Source organism: Toxotes jaculatrix, chromosome 3, assembly GCF_017976425.1.
Source record: "Toxotes jaculatrix isolate fToxJac2 chromosome 3, fToxJac2.pri, whole genome shotgun sequence".
Classification (NCBI taxonomy): Eukaryota; Metazoa; Chordata; class Actinopteri; family Toxotidae; genus Toxotes; species Toxotes jaculatrix.
This window is the reverse complement of record NC_054396.1, coordinates 17573126-17593908: the sequence shown is the minus strand read 5'-3', so window position 1 is coordinate 17593908 and position 20783 is coordinate 17573126. Positions and strand designations below refer to the sequence as shown.

Below are 20783 nucleotides of genomic sequence, written 5' to 3'. Positions count from 1 at the left end.
GTCTGACCACATAAAGCCATTTGTGTGTTGCACTGTGTACTGTACTAATTTGCATAACACATGCAAATGAGCAAAGAAGGGGTGGTACTACTGCTAACACTGTCAGTGTCAGTGCTAATGCACTGCGTGGTTAATATCAAAAGACAGTGGTTAATATCAAAAGACAGTAATGATACAGTAAAATGCTATCACTGCCCAAAAATATAGTCACACAAGGGGGGAACTATGACTAATGAAGCATCTCCTGCAGCATAATGTAGGAACGTGCTGTTTAAAATGTTTCCTGTTATTGATATTGACAAATATTTATAGCAGGTAAATTCTGATTGAAAATAAAGGTGCTTTTTTCATTTCACTGCATTTAAATTATGTACTGGCCTCTCTACAGGTTTCATTGTTAGTGGAGCAGTCTGCCTTTCCTATGCTGGATTCAAGTTGCAGACCTAAGCACAAAAGCACAAAATCTAAAGGATTATAACTTCAAAAACGTGTTAGTTTTAGAGTTTTAGAATATGTTTAGAATCATAATTTGGACAACAGGCTTTTGTTGACTTTTGATAACAGTGAGAGCTGATAAATTCTACTATTGTATAATCACTCAGCCCTAGATAATCTCCATATTCCGCCACTGGTAGATAAAGAAAAATACGAGATAACAGAAATCTTTGTTTTGTGCACGTAAGCACGTAAGTTTAATTACCATGGGGAGCGGAGAGAGAAGGGAGGTTTACATAAGGGAGGAAACAGGAGTATCAGGTAAACTGATGCAACAGGGAAACATCCCTGCCACACACAGCAGAGACAATATCACATTACATCACACGCTACATTTAGTCACAAATTCTTCCCAGCCCTACATGGTAATGTCGATAACACTTCACTTGTGGTTGTTGATATAAAGCACTCTAGGAAAATCAACAGAGGTTCGCCAGCTGCACCCTAGACAAAGATGAGGTCCAAACCTTAACAAGATCTTCTTTAATGAACTACCTCGGTGGGGGGACAGAACATAAAACACTTAAAAACAAGAGTTAGCAGGTCTCACAGAGGCAAAACAAGAGTTCACAGTTAATCGCTTCACTCTCTCCCCACCAAGTAAACTCCCAACTTAGTGACTAGGATGCAGCTACTTTTTCTACAAACCAACAAAATAAATAATGTGTACAATTAAACAACATCAAGGAGAAGAAACTATTTTTTTTCCTATCAGTCTTGTTTAACTGTGAACATTTTGGAACAATGAATATGAACAGTGATGGTTTAGAGCCTACGGAGCCCCAAAGCTTCCTGTAGCCTTCTAAAACTGACAAAGAACACAGTGTCTGAGTTTTCTCTAGTGCTTTTACAGACAACCAAACCTGATCATTTAAACAGTGCCATCCAGGGTCTGTGCCAATGTGCTTGAGTTAGCCTGTTTGAGATGCATGTCACCTTCGATTTCCTGCTTGCCACACCTGTGGAAAATAAGTCACATTTAGTGTCACTGTTGACATTTTAATAAATCCCAAAATATTCCTGTGCACCAAGGGAAGATCTTTGACTTAAAAGAGTATTCCAACAATTTACCATTTCACTCCTATAACATTTTCACTCACAATGGAAAAAAAACAGGATGAAAATCAATACAGCAAAAACAGAGATATTACCGGTATCTCTTATTCCACAGGTTCCTCTTCATTTGTAAAACCTGGCACCTACAATACTCACAACTGCAACTTGATCATTGGCAGTTCACTTCTTTCTAACTTTATAAACCAAGGTTTTTTTTCCATTTTCAAACTTGTAGCCCCAACCAACGCTGACTCAAGTGACATCAATTGAGGCAACTTTTCAGACTTTGTGCCACTCTGGAGTCACAAAACACTTTACGGTACAATTTTTCCACACATGCAGAAGTACTCCAGTACTGTACAAGATCTGTTTGATGTGTAAAAAAGGTGGATTTAATTCAAGAGTCCAAGCACAAACACAATGAGTACAGACATTTCAAGAACAGAAAATAACAGGAAAGAGCATTAGATTAAGTTGTGATTGGCCTGACTCATCCCTTTCAAACATATGAAAATTTCTTTCAGAAATGTATTCTTATTAAGATGCATTTTTTTATGACTGAGCACTTTTTCCATTCATTAGCATAATAAAAGGCACACTGTAAACAAATCTATAAGTAAATGGGGAGAAAGTGTGTGTTGCAACTTACCCAGAGACTGGTCCATTTCCTGTCCTTTCATTTGACTGCTGGTCCAACTCTGAGAGCAACTTCAGTATATTCAACGCAGCCTGAGGAGGGGAAGAACCATTTAAGTTATTGCGGTGATCAATTTCGCGAGGCAACTGCTGCTCACTTGAGTAGTAACCTGTAATGTAAGAGGTACATTGTCTTGGTAGCAGATATTCATCAAAAAGAAGTGGTGTGCAGGGAGCAGTCAATCTGTACAACTCCCACTTTGGGAACAACTGGGTCAGAGATGTGTGCTATCACATCATAACAGTGACTTTGCTTCCTTTGGTCACCCTTACATGGCTCCAACCACCGGTCTAAGATTTATTATAAAGTTATTCCATTATAAGTTTTTAATAATACAAGAAGCACCATTATAACATCCACTTGTTTTGGGCAGAAATTGAAACACTGTGCTTTGTTGACATTGGCAAAGCCATCTTTGTTTCATTCACGTTTTACAACATTTTTTCCTGGTAATTTCTGAAGCATCCAAAACACTCCCACACTTAAAATCTGTTTTTTTTCTGTAATGTTTTTCTCTCCTAGCTAATGTAGCTCACACACAATGTCACTTTTAGCATTTATGTTTTGACAGAGGCAATCAAGACATTTAATTGACTGTTAAAACATAAGCATATATTTTTAGGTTTTCAAAGACTCACCATATCATGACAGGATTCTACATCTTTGCCAATCCCATGACTGATGAGTGGTGGCTGGGAGGAGCAGTTAATCAGTGACACAAACTCATTCTTATTGTTTTTGGGAAAATCTTTATATTCCACCTGCAAGCAAATAAAATATTTCAATGTTTTGATGCAGGTACATGAATTGCCTTATTGCGTTTATCAAAGCACAGCACGCTGCCGGTTACCTGCAGGCCCTGAACGGATGCAAGATAGCTAAGCTGTTCTGAAGGTCTGGTGAGGGGTCCGTGGGGCAGTTGGTTTAGGTTATTTTTGTTCTTTAGGATAGTCTCAGCAGTCAGGGATGTCCCTGCGTAAAGCAGCTCGTTGGCAATCATGGCAGTGATTGTGGCTTTGCCTGGGTTGGGCATAGATCGACTGTAGTCCTTGGCCTGGGATCCCTGGCAGGCCCCGACTGCTTGAGCCACCTCCGGCACCATGGGCAGGATACCTGCAGGCAGCTGCTGGTGGCTCAGGTAAGGCAGCCGGAAGTCCTCCTCCTTAGAACCTGCAAAAAAAGGAAAAGAACATTTGTAAAACATTTGTAAAAAGGAAAAAAAAGACATTAATAATAATAGTTAAATAAAATAATATCAAAAATACAAAAATCTCCTTCAAAAAGCAAACAAATAAACTCACCCAATGTCACCTCCTCTACAGTGCCAGGTTCAAAGAAGGTCACTTTGCGCCCATCACCAGCTTTTTTCACTGGGGTCTAAATATTACAAACACAATATGCATACATGAAGGTTTGACACAGAAACATTATCTTATCTGCAACGTTCACAGGGCTTGATCGATAAAGCTCTTGTAGTGTAGTACCTTTTCTTCTGTTTTGAGTGCCGGTTTAGGGGGCTGAGGCTGAGGCACTTTATACCCTAAGAGCTCCAGCATTTTCTCTGCTGCGTTCCTCTTGGCCACCTTCTTGCTCGGTCCCATTCCCTCTGCAGACTGGCCACACACAGTCACCTGTACCAGGGAACATGCAGCATTGACGGGTCAAAGAACTGAGTGGGAAAGATATTAACAAGCAAAGGCAGAAGAAAACATAGTCATGAGGTCCATAAGTTATGCTACCGGCCTGCCTCAGTTACTGTTGACTCACCTGCATGACAAACTCTCTGCGTCGGGGTAGACCTCTCTCTGTCACCATGCTGTATTCCGGCTCCTTCTCCTTCTTAGCCTGCTGGATCTGAGCCAGTCGGCTGATAGGATTCATACCCTGGCCATACTCTGGGCTGGTCTGTAGCTGTTGGTGTGACAGGTTAATCATTACTAAATGAAGAATCTTTGGGTCTAAATGACTCACCTCATTCCACCCCACTAGCTGCATTACCTTGATGATGGACTTGGTTTTCTTTTTGATGCGTGGCAGCGTCTTTTCCACACTGGGTATATGGGGTAGTCTCTTCAACTCCCTCAGCACCGCCGCTGCTGCCAGCTTCTTGGCAATCTTTTTACTCTTTCCCTCGCCCTCGCCAGTGAACTCCCCAACTGTGACGCGCACCAGAAAACTCTTCATGTGCGGAGGGCCATCTTCCTTTAAAACCTGGAAAACAGGTTTTTCCTCAAATTAGTCTCAAATTAAGGCGTAGAGAAACACTGATGTTCTATAAGTGCACTGGATAAGAAACTGAGGCAAGTCTTGCATGTTGTGTACATACAGTCTGGACAATAAGTATTTGGTTAGTTACACATTTTTGCTCCTCAGGTACTGTTCTCCATACTACTCAATTTGAAATAATACATACTACCATACATTAAAGTCTCCAGGTCTCAGCTTTATTCTGAGCAGATTTATGTAAATATAGAAAGAACTCTGTATGAGATATGGCCTTTTTAAACACATAGTGTCAAAACTGCAAGGGTTAAAAAGTCATTGGACCCTTGGCTACTACATTTTTTGGGGACTTTTGTCTTTTCAATGTTAGCTCATGTTCAAAAGAGCTCACAAGTGGTTGTGTCCAAACACAGATCCTGAAGAACAATAAAAGCATAATTTGACAAAGCAAAAGAAATGTAAAAATCACCTCAAAGTTGACAGCTAAGTTGCGTTTAAGTGCAATTTCAAATACTTGACTGATTTCTGATTTGTTGAGGTTTTCCTCCTCGGGCTCTCCATTCATCTGTCAAGAGAAGAATGCATATTAAAGAAAGAAAAGGATTAAGTCTGGATAAAAATGGCACAAAAGCTTTTTCGCACTATTTCATGCTGTGTGTTTCTTTTCTCACCACAGGCAACTGTTGCAATATTGGCTCCTTCTGCAGCACTTTCAGGGCCTTGGCAGCAGCTTCATGTTTGGCTAACTGCCGCGTGCGCCCCTTTCCAATAAACTGCTGGCCTCCAATGGAAAGCTCCATGTGGTATATCATTGGTCCCACTGGAGGAAATGGATAGTAGTACCTGAACACAAAAGAAAGTCAAATTTTCCATCCATTCCACAATCAGACTTCATGAAATTACTCAAAATAAGGACAAAATGACTGAATATTCTCGACTAATTTCCAAGTAAAGGAAACTCACTGTTGCATAGAGCGCTGGTAAGGCCCTGGAGCCCGGACGTTGTAGTTGAAATTTGGTGGCCTCATCCCCGGGTATGGGTCAATAGGTTTATACATAGGTTTTTTACCAAGTTTCATACATAGTGCATTCAACTCCATGGTATGTGTCATGCCATCTGCTATAAAGCCAACACAAACAAAACCCACATGAGCAAACCGTTTTCTGCAACGCACTATAACGAGATTCAGAAAGAAACTGCGGAAGAGACAGTGGGAACAGTCCACCTGGGTTCTTGCCTGTGTTGCGGGGCGCCCTCACGGTGGGCTTGGGAAGTGTTGTCTCAGCGAGGGCAGAAGCAGCAGCGGAATGCTGGGCTTTCTTTATGCTGGTCCCCTCTGCCTCCCAGTGCTGATCTCCCAGTGTGAGCCTCACTGAGAAAATCTGACAAAGGTAGGAGACAGATGGAAAACAACAGATTCTCAGTCACTAGCATGAACTTGAGACAAATGAAGACAAGAGCATAGATGAAATCACTTCATAGGTTAGTTTGTAAAAGTTACTCTCAATGTACCTTGGAGTGAGCTGGTCCTTGCTCACAAAGCAGCTTATATTCAGGTTGAATCTTGTTGAAACGGGCTAACTCATTCACCAAACACATAGGGGTCTTCTCTTTAGGGTTTGCCATGTTAGATACTATAACAACACAAAAAAAATCCAAAATACTCACAACTAAGCAAATAGGCATGATTATGAATACAAACACAAAAGGTTACTTCTTAAAGTCTGAAGACAAATACACAAACAGTCAAACAGATGCGCAAAAAATGAGCATAAAATCTGACATGCAGAAACCCTTCCACTGACAGAATGTGGGATGTGTTTAAAAAACAAAGAACCAAACAAATACACACTGTGTACTTGTAATTGTGAGAATTTATGGTACATGAGAAAAAGAAGGAAAAAAAACATATCTATCATTGCCAACCCCCAATGTTAGGGGCTAAACAAAAAGTACCACCTTACTTTTCATCCAAACTATAAATGTAATGTAAAAAAGATGAAATGAGCTTTTTGGACAAACCAACCTGTGGTGGTATTGTAGGGAGTGGCTGAGCCCGCAGGGAGAGCGGAGCTCCTGATGGGCTGGCTGGCACTCTCCGAGGGTAAGGTGCCTGAGGCACAGGGGATGCTGTAGCCAGGCTGTGGCTGCCCCAGCTGCAGTGGGGCAGGAGCAGCAGGCATCGGGCTAGCTGGACACTGAAACTGGAGCTGGGACATCTTCGTTGGTCTAGCTCAGCAGGCTGACGTCAAGATAAGAATTTTTCAGTGCAGCAATGATGAATGCAAAAGTGGGAGGAACTGCTGATAGAAGAAGTCTGATGTGTAAGCTCTGTCTGGAAGAGGAGGATAAAAGATAAAAAACTAAGGCATACCAAATTCTACATATGGTGGTAAATCACAGTGTTTTCTATTCATCCACTTTTTTGGAGAGAAAAAAAAACAGGAGCCTCAAGTATTCCATGGGGAAAACTAAGGGTACACTTTGGACAGGGTTGTCTACTGGAAGGTGCAAATAAAGGCGACCACATTCACATGGACAATCTAGCTTCTAATCTGATCAACCTGAATGTGTTTGGATTGTGAGAAGACACTGATGCAGAGGTGGAAAGGCCCCAGCTGGCTGGATCAGGTTTGAAACTAGCACATCCTTGCTGTGAAGAAACACTGCTGCCCACTGAGCCACTGTGCTTTTGCACCCTCAATTTCAACTTTCAACCTTGAAGCTGATACATTTTGCACCTTTAAATCATTATGATTGTTAAACTGAAAATCATGCCATGTGAACTGAATACAAAGTATGGCATGTGACAAATCCTAACAATATTCTGCCACACAAGACAAGATGTAAACTACATTAATCGATCAACATGATTTTCTAGATTGCACAATGCAGTCTAGAAAAAAAAACCTAGGTTGCACGAAAAGCAGTTTTCTTACTATATTACAAAACATAACAGAAGGTGTCTCAAAATACTGCATACTTGGTGCAGCTGAAAAAAAAAAAAACAACAACAACACACACACACACACACACACACACACACACACACACACACACACACACAGGCAGTAATTTGCGCAAGATCCCAAAAGAGTTCACCCTGCGTATCAACATTAGAGACAGAACTTTATCAGTCACAGCCAATAAGAACAAGGACAACCAAACAATGCAGCCAGATAAGTGTCATGAACAATACTGCATGTGATGTGTTGACAGAGCTACACCGACGTTAGCTCAAGCAACAAAAAGCACCCCCACTGTTAGCTTGGCTTGACTTGGTTGTCAGTAAAGATGCAGCTGATCTAGAAACCAAGAGATTGTTTTGTTCTCATTCTAGGTGCAGGGTTGGGAGGTGACGATCCCAGTCTGGGTGTTGTGGGCCCTTGGAGCCTTTGCTAAATGTGATTCAACAATTCAAACTCAAACGCACTTTTTTTTTTTTTAAATACAGCTTTTGCTTCTAAACGTTGGCCACACAAAATTAATGTTAACTTAAATATTAGCTGGTTTTATGGCAACATTAACCGGCAAGCTAGCTAGCTGGTACGAATACGAAGCTTTGATCGCTTGCAAATATTCACACCAGAACATCTCTCTCTTCGTTTGATTTCTAGATTTCACCATCTGAATGAAATGGTCTGTATGGCAGACATTATTCAAGTAAGACACTGATTAGCTTTTAATTAAATCAGGCCACCGGGTGACTGTACGGGCTTTTCCCTGATGACCACGTTAGCTAGCTGGCTTAATAGCTACAGTGGCAGGGATGGATGGAAATAATGGGACAACCTCTGCAACAACGAAGCCTAAACACTTAAATCACAGTAGCAATGGTGTCCCCAGGAAGATGAACTCTCAGGCCATAGACAGCAGTACATGACACTAGTTTATCAACTAAATCAAGTAAACGTCTCATATTAATTCCCATGAGTCTGGAAACAGCCGGTGAAATTGCTAGCTAGCTAACCCCCCCGACAAGTCACAGTATGAAATAAACCTCACCTCGTCGTTCCTTTTGTTCGGTTTTTAGTTACTCCATGGGGCACGTTGAGTTACGAACATTTGCTTTTGTTAATGGCCGGTTTCAAGGGTCAGTCGATGTTATTTTTATATCAAAATGCGGGCAGTGAGGAGGTGGACATTGGGAAGACACGGCAAACACTAAAGAGAATGGCCCTGTCTTGATTCCCTCTTCAGGAAGTGACATCCGCAGAGAGGAAGCACTTTCAAAATAAAGTAGGATTAAATGCACGGCGAAGAGGCAGCTCATATTTCTTACTCTTACTTTAAGTGTAACTGGTCAAGCACAAGCACAAATAGACCTAAAACAGTATAAACGGGGTTTCCGGAATTTTATTTTGGAAGTATCAATGAGCCAAAAACACTGGTTTCACAGCACAATTAATCCAAAGGTGTAAAAAAAAATCAAAATGCACACACAAGTAACTACCATGCTCATTATATCAGCTAATAAATATAAAATTCATCATGTTTCACTATAAAATATTGCTTCTATGGTCTATAATCCTTCCTAAATTCTGTAGGTTTAGAGCAGTGACAGAGCTGGTTATAGTGGTTTGAGTGTCCTACACATTACAAGTTATATGCCTGACAGATGTTCAGAGAGTCTCTCAGCATCAGGTCACGCAGGCGCCACAGTGCATCTGCCATGGTGGTGTGGGCTCCTTTGCTTTTCAACCAGTGAGCTGGAAGCCTGCTCTCCTGCTCTTTGGTCAGATGAGCATCTCGTCTTTGAGCTGTTATGGACACATTGATTAAGAAGAGACACTTCAGCTGACTAATCTGCTATGGGAGTCACAATTTATGCTTAATAAGAAAATCAAAGCATTACATTCCTGATATATACTTTTTTGTCTTAGGAAACCTATATCTATTATTTACTGTTCTTAATTTATATGTCTGGCAATAACCACATTACCAGTAACGGCAAACACTTCTATATCAACATACTTGCCTTGACTGAAAAAAAAAAAAAAAAGTATGAACGTAGCAGTTTAACAACTAATGCATTAAAAGGTAAGTTTATTTATGAAGAAAAAAACATTTATATTAAAGAGACACTCAGATCTAATCAGACTGCATGCAGTATAAAGTTCTGTAAATACTGTGTTCACAAAGACAAACAAATAAAACGCCCCCAAGAGGCAGCAAGTAAAAATAACAACAACAAAAATAACATTTAAGGTACACCACCTTTAAGTGTTTGGTCCCACTTGCTGACAGTGGTAGACTCAGAGTTCAAACCCTCAATGTACTTCAGGTAGGCCTCGGAGTGGAGCACCCTCTGGGTCTTTGGTGGTGGAGCCACAAACATGGGAGTGGTGGGCTGCAGGTGTGAGGGCTGGCCCAACTGTCCCTGTCCTGGATAAGGAGGAGGAGCATGCTGTCCTGGGCTGAACATCCCTGGCTACAATTGAACAATGACAATATACTTTTTAGCACATGAACAAAACCTGGAATATTGAATTATACAAAATAAGTCATATCTGCATGTTATATACAGTATAATAACTGGCCATTATCCATCTTGTCACATTCTATCAGTGAAAACACTAGCTGCATAAGTAAAGCAGAATGTGAGTGAGAATAAATTATTACAGGGAACAAAATTATGACAGTGACTGTGAACTCAACTAAAACCTGTATGGCCCAGTATTGTTTGGACAGGGGCTCACCTGTTGCATAAAGTTTCCTGGTGCAGGACTTCCTGCCATGCCATTCATACCAGCGCCCATCATACCTGTTAATGACAATATTTAGTTTTTGTGCATTTAGCAAGTGTAGTAAACTCAAGCCGGTTTGCTTAATGTTCAGATCTACAACAGTGTTTTATAATGACTTATGGAAATGTTTTTGAATATCAGTTGAATGTTAGTTTGAATATCAGTTGAATGTTAGTTGCTTGGTAACAGTTTTCACATGCGTTGTATCAGTGAATGTGTGTATGGATCCCATGTATTTACAGGGAGTGAGCACACTTTGAGAGAGGTTGCTGTAGACCAGAGAGATTTGACTGCTTGGTGAGTGGATCAGGCTGTGTAGCCTGTGGACCAGGTAAACCCCTCCAGCAGGAGAGACACGACTGGATGTGACTGAGCAGGTGTGGCTAGGACAGTGGTCCTTACCCTGATGAGGCATGCCAGGGTACCCAGGCATACCTTGCTGGAGATGGTGAGGAGGCAGGTGGGGCACCCCTGCAGGGTGAGGTGGCATTGGGGCCACACTCAACAAGCCCTCATGGGGGCCCTGCATGGGCATGTAAGGTGGGCCGTAAGCTCCCATCATGCCTTGGGGAAGAGGGCGAGGAGAGGACAACAACATATCCATGCATGAGTGACATGCAGCTGACTCTAAAAAAACATGCACTACTACAGCACACAGTGGCCCGTTTCACACATGCACCTTAGGCCATAAATGCTCCGGCCATTTTTGATGTCTGACTTATTCCATGTTTGCTTATGAGTAGTTAGATCTCAAAATGTATATCTACAACTCCAATGGGAACAGAAGTAATATCTCTGTGTATAGGTTTCAAAATAATAATAACTGTATGTATAATTGTATAAAAATGTGATAGGATTTAAGTTAATCATTTGGGTCAACGGAAAATTTTGAATGACTTTCTTCTGTTGTACACTTTTTTTCTATTGTCTTTTGTTGTCCTGCTGTGCTACCTTAAAAAAAACAAGCATACAGTATGCAATACAATAAGGAGATGTGACAATGAATTTTGCAGTATACGTGGCCTTTGTGTGAATGATAAAAACAACCACATCGACCAAAACTAGGGATGTTAAAGGTTCAGTGTGCGAAAGGGGCAGGCAATACAAATGGGTCTGAGAATGTTAGAAGGCAAAACATGCATGAAACTAAATGCATTTCTAAAAAAACGTTATTCGTGGTTAAAAGTAATCATGCAGTCAATGCCATGCAATTTCAGACATGAGGCTAGTGATAACAGAACTACAAACGTAAAACAATATGAAACAGCAGCAAAAGATGAAAAACGATGCTTTACGAATGTAGATTTGAGATAAATACGTTCACAAAAGGTTAGAAAATTAGAGGATTACAGTTTTTAACAGTCCAGCCTCATTTCCCTGCTGCCTTGTTGTCAAACACTCGTGCTGTCTCTGAGAGGGGTTACCTGACACAGGTGTCATGGTCTGGTTTATCATTCCCATAGTGCTAGGCGAAGGCACCACCCCCATCAGAGCCCCTACTGGGGTACCTGCTCTAGGGGAGCCTTGCTTCTGGGGTGGCCTCTCACGCTCTTGTTGCTCCACTATTTTGGCTGCGCGTTCTGCAAAAATACAAAAATATTAAGTCTTGACTTCAGCTCACATTCAAGGCCTTTCACACCCACATCGCACTTTCTCTCACCTTCATACTCTGCTTTCTTGGAAGCTTCGAGGTTCCTCCACTCGGTGCCCACAAGTCGACTCAGCTCCCCAAAGGAGAAGTCTGGGTGTCGAGCTTTGATGACTGCTCGCATTTCACTGCTGAAGAGGATATAGCCACTCATGTTGATCTTTCTCTTGGCCCCTTCCTTCTTGGATAAGCCCTTCACTTTAGGAGTGGACTTCATGAAAAAAACAAAGATGGAAGTTTAAAAAAAAACAAAAAAAAAAAAAAACAGGTTGTGTGTTTGCTTGTGTGAATATTAGCAGCAGGGGTTTGAAGCCTATGGACATAAGATATGGGCTTGTTGGGTTAACAGTGTTAACAGAGCTGTCTGGGTACCTGAGAAGGTGTGTATGGCATTATGTCCATATCGCTTGCAAGTGGCGTTTGCATCTGAGGCATAGAAGGCGTTTCTGGAGCCTCCTCCTCCTCATCCATATCTTCCATATCATCATCTGCATCCTCCATGTCTGCCAGTTTAACCTCAAGCTCATCTATCTTCTTGTCCAAAATGGGTGATGCTTCTTTCTGTGGCACTATCAACTTCCTACGCAAGATTCCAGTAAAAGAGAAAATAGAAATTAAGACTGGGGATGAAATTTGAAAACTTTAAATCTAAGTGCTCTGGTTACCCGACTAACCTGAAATAGAAGATCTCATCCTCCACCACTTTGGCGGAGTATGAGAAACGTTTAAGACCCTTGAACTTTTTCATCTGCTTCTCAGTCTCAATGTAGCGGCTCTCGCACAGCAGGATGTCATCTTCTGAAACCTCGGTAGGTCTGCATGACAGGTAGTCCTTAAAGGAGGAAACCATACATTTGCCTGGAAAGCAGAGGGGAAGGATAATACTTGTTTGTTAATGAAACTGCTGATGAACGTCACAATTCAAATTAGAAGTATGAGGACAAAAAATCTTATATGTAAAAATTGCAGGAGTAATATATCTGAGCATTTTGTGAAACAGGCTCATTCGCGTTCTAGTGTAGAGCTGTGTTAGTGTTAAACTGTTATTTTTACATTAGCACATAGTGCATAAGCTTATTTCCCATCATTCTAACTATTCCTCTACATGCATTATATGAATGAAGGCATGAATGTGACGTGTGAACACAGGCTCTGAGAGGCAATACCTATGACACAGGTCATGGGCAAGGTCTCCTCCAGATGGCTCAGGAACACCTCTCTCTTGTAGAACATCTTTGTGGGCTCATGCTCCGTTTCCTCGGGATGAATGAAGATGGGTCCAAAGAAGAAAGTAGTTCTATTCTGCACCCACAGCTTCTCTATCCTGCAGCCCAGTCGAGGGAGCCATATTATCATCAGTTAATAACTCTGCAATAACTATGCAGCTACCAATGTCACATTAGTCCACATTTCAATTATAGGCCTCCTTACACTAAGGGGGCAAATTATACTTTCACCCACCTGGCAACACGGGGCTTTGACAGACCATGGGACTGGATGTAAACGCAGTCTCCCACTTTAAACCACATGTTGTTATAGCGTAACTGTTCATAGTACTGACAGCCGGGCTCAGTTCCACTCATCTCCATAGGGACGTCCTCTCTTTCCTAAATGAATAAACATGCACACACAGCGGGCCCAGGTGTTTGTTTATATTGTGACAAACAAACTTTTATACTTGGAATTAACTAATCCGTTGCCACCAGTCTCCTTGTCAAGACATGCCTGCAACCAATCTACGAGTTAATTAATCCCCTGTAGTCGAGGCCGACAGACAGTGTTCTTGCTTGGCGACAATACACTCTTGATGTCATTTATTCCAGGACTCCAGCCTTAACCTTCACACTGGATTTGACAAGAGGGGCCAGTGTCCTGATTCTGGTGGCCTTTTGGGATTAAGGCAACGGAAGCTCAACATTGAAGTTTAGTATCACCCCCATTATCTGTGCCTTTAATTTGCCTTTGTTGTCTCCTTTTATTTGCTGCTACAGTGACCCAGTTTCCATGAAAGTAAAATTAATTAGGCTCTCCCAGGATTATGAGCAGCTCATTATTTAGAACAAATTCATCTTGTCAAAGTAATCCATCATAACATGGGGCCTCATAGTATGTATTGCCATGTTCAAACTCAAGAAAATACATGCGTTGCCTTACCTTGTCCACAAAACTGCCGCTTTCTGTATAGGACATTGTCAGCTTTTCCTGATCAGGCTTGGCAAACATGGAAGCGACACGGACAACAGGCAAAGGCACCTCCCGTGAGACTAATTTCACGGAGCTCGGGGGCATGGCCCATATCTTGATCTTCTTGAAGGACTTGTTCCTGGCAGAGTAGCGGGATTCACAGACATAGACATCCTCAGCCCTGTAGCCCTCAGGTTGCATTCTGAAATAATCCTGCAGGAACCAGCAAAAAAAAGGTAGTGATTAGGTTAGGACCCTTGTGTCAAATTAAATTAAAAATAGTTTTTATTTGTGGATTAGTTTCTGTAGAGGGTCTTGCCTTCACGAACATGACCACACATTTGCCCAGGACTTTACTGATTGACACTTTGTTGTTGTAGTCGCTCTTGAAGACCTCTTTTTCCAGGAACTTGCGGGTGGCCAGGTGGAAGGTTTCACTGGGCCTGTAGAACCAGCACCCATAGAGCCACTTCTCACCTTCAAACACAAAAACAAGCCAATATTCAGTACAAGAAAATAAAAATTTGACATTTCTATGGATAATCTGCAAACATCTCAATGTTTCTTAAGTAAAATAAAAAAAAAGCCACTATGAACTGTGGCCAGTTGATAGCTTTGTTTTTTAAGTTGACAAAAAAAAGGTGTTGAGTGTGTTACCTGCATCATCCTCCCACAGACGTTCAATACAGACAATGTGTGGCTTCAATTTCGGCTCCGACGGCTCCACATAGACAAAGTCCCCCACGTGGTAGGTGCTGTTTTCAAAGCTGCAGTCCTGACTGTACACACGCTCTGTCTCCGACTCTGACTGCCATGGTTCTCCAGCCAGGTCCTCCACTTTCTCACCATCTTTGGGCAAGAAACATGTAACGATTTCAAATTAATACCACATTAACAAGTGGACTTATTCCTCATACTGGTGTATTATGTCAACAGTTGACATACCTGTATTTTCCTCCTCCTCTTCTGCCTTCTTTTGCTTGTCCTCCTCAATTTCTTTGGGAATTTTTTCCCTCTTTTCCTGCTCCACATCACTGTGCAGGTGTTTTAGCGTGTAGTTGACTGCAGAGGACAGTAGAATCTCTCCATTCTTGCATAGCTCATCCCTGATCTTAATGAAAAACTGTTGCAGCTCCACTGCGTCCTCAAATATCTCTGAGTCAGTCCTGCAAACGTTAAAAATTAACATGAAAAATGGAATTTTGTTTTGATGTTAAGGTGCAAAAGTTTCTTTTTACTAATCAGATAACAAAATGAATCCAATAATTTTCCTGATATAGTCTCACACTACATACACACTATACAGACAGTCTTTTCAAAATACCTGTGTAGTCTTCGTGCCTTTTCCAGAACTTCAAACATGTGTTCCTGGAAAACGTCCAGTCTCCTGTAGCGGCCTCTGTCCACGTTCATCCTGATGATATCAAAGTTAAGTGGAGGCTTCTCCGGAGCAGCTGGATCCGCAGCAGGAATCTCAGCTAGTGAGTCACTGTAGCATCGGCCCTCTTCATCCTGGTGGCCCAGTACAGACACAAACAGGTTCCTGATCAGCTCTCGCACCAGAGGTCCCACAGCAGGAGGGCCAGAGTCCTCGCCTCCCTCCTGCTGCTTACGTGTCTCCAGCAGCACCCGGTGCAGCACCAGAGCATCACGATAGATCAGAGACTCTGGCTCATTGTACATGCAGGCATTGTTGAACATGAGAGCGAAGTCTTCCACCAGGGCTTCAACGTCTTGGTAACGACCAGCCGCCATATGGCTTCGCAGGCGCTCCATATCGATGGGCCTCTTGATGGTGGCGTAGTAGTCAGGCAACTCGGCACGAGATGGAAGACGGAGGAAGATTGTGCTTAGACGCCGCCCTCGACGATCAGTGAAGTTTCGTACAGCATCATAGAGCTCGTTCAGCCGCTGCTGCAGAGGGGTGAGGTATTTGGACTTCTTTGGAGAAACACCACTCTTTCCTAGATATGAAAATAAAAGATTAAGATTAAAAAGTTTTACAGAATTCTCAAACTAAAATTAAAGCAAGAACATACAGTTACCAACAGCAATATGAAAGCACTCTCCAGAGCACACACCTCTACAAAGACGTTACAATTGCTCAGCTATCCTTTTTCACAGTCGCCATTTTACAAGGTATATGGAAAAATGGGCAAAGTTTCTGTTGATCCTGCTGCAGGGGGATTTTTAGTAAATGAGCTGCAAAAACGCTTCATATATGTCCAAACTTACTAAGTTTCAGTTTTGGAGATCCCACATCCTCCTCCTCTGGAGGTCCTAACTCCTTGCGCTTGTCTTTCAGTATCTTCTCCAGAATATCGGCATCGTTATATACCTATGTAATTCAAAATTTGGAGGTCAGAAATTGTTATGCATGCAGTAACAGCGAAAATGAATGAAAGGGGTTCACACTGTCTACCTGAGATCCCTCCTCATTGTAATGCCTAGCGTTACGGAACATCAGCTTCATGTCTTCCATCAGCGCCTCCTCTGTGGCGTAGCGCTCGTTGCGGATGTTATGCTCAATGGTCTTCAGGTCCATCGGTTCGAGGATGACGTTATAGTAGTCAGGATAGTCCTTTTTGGATGGTTTAACCATAAAAAGATCACACAGACGTCGATTGGTGCCCGCCTCCCTGGCCTCTGTCACTGCAGCGTATAGGGCTTTCATTCGGTTCTTTTTGACGTTTTTCTTGTGGCTTAAAACATTTAAAGTAAAATAAGAATAAGCATTTATGGCAATACTGAGCCAGTGAATGTAAGAACATGAAAAACAACACTACAGATGCTTCTGTAGTTTATAAGAAATGGCAATAAAAAATAAAAACGGTTATACCTTTTCCTCTTGATGCTCCCTGCATCAGATGACAGAATGCTGTCTCCATCCTCATCATCTCTCCTTAGAAGGTCCCTCTTTTTTGCCTGTACAGACAAGAGACAGACAGACAGATACAGTAACTCAGCAAACACTTGCTTCTCTATATCTGCCTGCACAATATCCCATGGTCTGTTTCAAATTATGTCTTTACCTTGGCCTAACTGTGGAGTGAAAACATCTTCCAGCACAACATGACAGAGAATAATTCTGAAGTCATTACCTGCATGATCTGCTGAAGCCTGAAGGCTCGTTTGTAGATGCTTGAGTTAGGCATGTTGTAGCGCTTTGCATTCTCAAACATAAGGTTGAGGTCAGCCTCCATCTGTTCCACACTTTCATATTCCCCATTTTTCATCTTTGCCCTAAAAAAGAAACAAAAAGTTTTAAAAACCTGAAATTATTCTAGTTGCTTGGTAGAAAAAGGTGAATTTCTAAATAAGACCTCGTACCACATTGGAAATTTTTTTTCTAACATTTTGCCTTCTAAAACAGTGTTGACTACGTGAATATATTGAATGATTGTTCCTTACCTGATCTGCTGCAGAGCAATGGGCTGTTTGATCTGCTGATAATAATCAGGATATTCCCTGCGAGAGGGCAGGTGCTGGAAAGGTTCAGAGAAGATCTGGCCCTGGTTATTCCTGGCACCCCTCACAGCTTCATACAGCTGGAAGATCGGGTTGCTCATCTCCATACTAGAACTTTGACTCTCAGCCTCTGACTCTCCTTCGTCATAGCACACAGAGCCTGCAAACATTTACATGTTAAGCTGTTACACAAAAACATGGCAACTTTCTTTACTGCCTAAAGCAATGATACTTACCAGAGAGAACAGGGTCGTCCTCACTCTCTGAACCATACTGAAGAGCTACACTGACGCCAGAGAGCCGATCCCCCTGGCCAGACCTGCGATTTCTGAATATTAACAGTAAAGACAGAAAGAATAGACCATGTAGATCTTAAAAAGAATATACTTTTATGACAGGGAATAATTTGCTTTTATTTGATACAAAAACAGTAGACCAAAAACTATTATTGTTTAATACCTGATGCGAAGACTAGATTTAGTGGGTTCGGCGTGTTCAAGTTCAGTCTTCCGCTGGATGAAGACTTTCTTAATGGTGTTAGCATCCTATACAGTAAGAGAAAGCATGTTAATATTGTTACATTTTATTAAAAAAAAAAAAAAAAAAAGAAGAAGAAGAAAAAGAAGAAGAATTTACCTTAAAAACCTGAGATCCTGGTTCGTTGTACGTTTTTGCATTTTTGGTCATCAGGTCGATGTCCTTGGCCATAGCATTGACACTTTTATAGTATCCAATCTAAGCAAATGAAATAAGTTAGTACTGGTTAGAATAAAAAACCGTGAAGTTCTGAAGTCAGTGAATTCTGTCAGCTGATTACCTGTATTCTTTGAGCGATCGTTCTCAAATCTATTGGCTCCTTTATAATGGCATAGTAGTCTGGGTAATGCTAGAAAAGACAGACAAATTCAGAGTGATGAAATAAAGTACATGACTGCAGACTAGATCAATAAAACCAAAGAAAAATAATGAGGCTTTACACTACTAAAATGTCTTGGATTAGAATCAAAATCTGAATCGATGGCTTTAGCAGATTGGAGCTTTCTTATATTCATATATATATTCATATATTGTATGTATTTTTGTTAGAGGACTGCAAATGTCAAAAATGTGTAATAATTTCAGGGGCATCATTACAAGTCCAAAGACTCTTTAAAGACTTACCACTTTGGAAGGCAGTTTCTGGAACAGTTCACTGACCAGACGCCCTGAGGGATCAGTGTGTGACACTACAGCCTCCAAGAGTTGCTCCAACACCTCCTTCAAACTGCCAGTTGTGGTCTAATAGATAAATATGCATAAATTAGATCTTCTGTAGTGACATTCCTTGTTATTCAAAAAAATAAACACACAATTCCATGAAATGAATATTAAAAGCATATTAATCTACAAAAACATGTTTCATTCAATAAAAAAAAACACCAACCTTATTTTTTCATCTTTTAATATACTACACACATAAGCTAAGCAGATACAAGACAATAATGCAAGGTAAGGCAATACATTAGTAATAGCACTTGCCTCATCCTCAGTTGACATTCCTGGATTATCCATCATATCGTCACCATCTTCATCATCCTCATCTCCATCTCCAGGCTGCACAAACTCATTCCTCGTTTGCAAATATACCTCCCACAGCTTGCATGCAGCTTGATACTCCTCACTGTCACTCTGAATTGTTGAACATGAAAAGGAATTCAATTAAGACTGTTTATGCGATGTCCTTTTTCAAAGCACAAACAAAATCAAATTTCCTTAAGCAACATTGAACATGACTAGCTTGATGGTATTAAAGGTGTCTTGTAAACCTTTATTATATCAGGCAAACTGTACCAGCATCTACTAATACGAAAACATCTTAGTAAACATAGGAAGAGTCACACTGCACTGTTTTAACATTTTCAAAAACAAATGAACATAAGCTTAAGAAATAATACTTAGCTAATCATTTTAATTTCATACAGAACATTTTTAAGTAAAATAATAATAATAATAATAAAAGGTTTAGAGTATAAGTACTCTTTTCTCTATACCTTGTAGAATGATTTGGCATTGTTGAACATGAGCTGGAAATCTGCAGTAAGCTGCTCCACATCATTATAATCTTCTGACTTCAGTTTGTACTGAATTTTTGTCATATCAATTGGCTGAGACACCACGTCATAGTAATCAGGCTGATTCCTGAAAAAGAACAAAAGAGCACAAATATCACCATATTCGCCTACACTGTTTACTACATTTAACACCCACCCACCTGTCAGACTGTCAAATCTCAATGTGAAATGCAATAATAAATGTAATGGTGGGTAGTCACGTTAACTGCAAGGGCTATCTTAGCCAGTTTTTCATGCTTGAATACCTTCTCTTTGGTACTCTTAGAAAAACTTCACAAAGTTGCCTCCCTTGATCATCCTTGTGGTCCCTGACTGCGTTGAACAACTCATGGCATACAGCGATCTGGGAGAGCAGAAGATTGATTACAGATCACAAATATGTATAGTTAATATGTTTACAAGTGCACACATGAGAAGAAAGAGAAGCTCTCACATCATTTGTAAGTCCATAACATGCGTATAAACACTGTTGCGATTAATCTATATCATAAACGAAGTGCATTTACCGTATCTACAGGAGGAACATTGGAGATTCTTCTTCTTTTTCTGCCACTTCCAGGAGTAGAAGAGGAGGTATCATCGAGGTCCCCCCCGCCGCTGACGCTGCTGGAGGGTGAAGTGGCTCTTCTCCTCTTGGAGCTCGCTGACATCGCTTAACAACAAGCTAGCCCGCTAGCTACAAAAACAAAAAGAATTTGATCCTACCGTGAATTTTTAACCTGATTTAGAGGTGTTTAATCAAAATGTTAAAGGCTGTGCATCAGGTGCTCCTCTGCTCATTCATAACAAGAGTACAAGAGTGAACTGAAGAATTAGCGTTAGCGTTAGCACTGCTTGAATGTATGAAACAAAGCAAACAGGCGAGCGGTTGTTAGCATGTTATCCTAGCTGGTTTGTTACCTTCCTTTCATCACAGCCAGGCTAAATATTACACAGTTACCAAAAACACATGCGAACCGGGATAAACGAACAAAGAAGCTGCTAAAAAAAACACAAATCGTACCCAAAACGCAGCGAAGTTTTCCGTAGTTCCCTGAGCAAAATAATTGACGGCTAGTTGGCTAGCTTCTGTTGTTTGAAAACTCCTTTCCGGAAGTGGAGTAAAGCGCCACACGACACAATGCTGCCCCTAGAGTTTAGGAGAAGTAATGTA

The 20783-nt window shown here is 41.2% G+C and overlaps 2 protein-coding genes across 10 annotated transcripts; both read right to left on the bottom strand.

The window, feature by feature from the left end:
- Positions 1-664: 664 nt before the first annotated feature.
- On the bottom strand, positions 665-8660 carry stau1 (staufen double-stranded RNA binding protein 1). Of its 5 annotated transcripts, none has more exons than XM_041034582.1 (15): positions 8478-8660; positions 6499-6807; positions 5985-6106; positions 5698-5854; positions 5435-5591; positions 5143-5314; positions 4941-5036; positions 4247-4459; positions 4016-4159; positions 3733-3879; positions 3550-3625; positions 3099-3418; positions 2887-3009; positions 2201-2280; positions 665-1454 (listed from the first exon to the last, which is right to left on the bottom strand). In XM_041034582.1, exons 2-15 carry the CDS (start codon positions 6689-6691, stop codon positions 1367-1369), a joined length of 2088 nt encoding a protein of 695 aa, XP_040890516.1. In that variant the 5' UTR covers positions 6692-6807; positions 8478-8660; the 3' UTR covers positions 665-1366. The 5 variants fall into 5 exon arrangements, with proteins under 5 accessions (XP_040890516.1, XP_040890518.1, XP_040890519.1 ...); XM_041034584.1 differs by having other exon boundaries at positions 5435-5588; XM_041034585.1 differs by having other exon boundaries at positions 5710-5854.
- Positions 8661-8812: 152 nt separating this feature from the next.
- On the bottom strand, positions 8813-20721 carry pbrm1l (polybromo 1, like). Of its 5 annotated transcripts, none has more exons than XM_041033825.1 (30): positions 20634-20721; positions 20137-20306; positions 19876-19973; positions 19550-19697; positions 19038-19187; positions 18681-18797; positions 18337-18405; positions 18156-18254; positions 17979-18064; positions 17756-17847; positions 17463-17679; positions 17153-17294; positions 16891-16976; positions 16474-16753; positions 16287-16389; positions 15376-16015; positions 14997-15217; positions 14709-14900; positions 14371-14528; positions 14022-14264; positions 13329-13474; positions 13034-13191; positions 12542-12725; positions 12240-12447; positions 11880-12078; positions 11644-11799; positions 10622-10783; positions 10172-10236; positions 9690-9903; positions 8813-9232 (listed from the first exon to the last, which is right to left on the bottom strand). In XM_041033825.1, exons 2-30 carry the CDS (start codon positions 20278-20280, stop codon positions 9069-9071), a joined length of 4941 nt encoding a protein of 1646 aa, XP_040889759.1. In that variant the 5' UTR covers positions 20281-20306; positions 20634-20721; the 3' UTR covers positions 8813-9068. The 5 variants fall into 5 exon arrangements, with proteins under 5 accessions (XP_040889759.1, XP_040889760.1, XP_040889761.1 ...); XM_041033826.1 differs by having other exon boundaries at positions 10655-10783; XM_041033827.1 differs by having other exon boundaries at positions 11728-11799.
- Positions 20722-20783: the final 62 nt, after the last annotated feature.

What these genes read in the sequence shown, in the direction of transcription:
- stau1 (XM_041034582.1), bottom strand. Translation starts at nt 6,691, where the DNA reads ATGTCCCAGCTCCAGTTTCAGTGTCCAGCTAGCCCGATGCCTGCTGCT. An exon ending in CACTCAAAACAGAAGAAAAG is followed by an intron (nt 3,626 to 3,732) that starts GTACTACACTAC and finishes TGTAATATTTAG; the next exon opens with ACCCCAGTGAAAAAAGCTGG. An exon ending in TGTAGAGGAGGTGACATTGG is followed by an intron (nt 3,419 to 3,549) that starts GTGAGTTTATTT and finishes CTTTTTTTGCAG; the next exon opens with GTTCTAAGGAGGAGGACTTC.
- pbrm1l (XM_041033825.1), bottom strand. Translation starts at nt 20,280, where the DNA reads ATGTCAGCGAGCTCCAAGAGGAGAAGAGCCACTTCACCCTCCAGCAGC. An exon ending in ATGTTCCTCCTGTAGATACG is followed by an intron (nt 19,974 to 20,136) that starts GTAAATGCACTT and finishes CTGCTCTCCCAG; the next exon opens with ATCGCTGTATGCCATGAGTT. An exon ending in TGCCATACACACCTTCTCAG is followed by an intron (nt 12,079 to 12,239) that starts GTACCCAGACAG and finishes TTTTTCATGAAG; the next exon opens with TCCACTCCTAAAGTGAAGGG.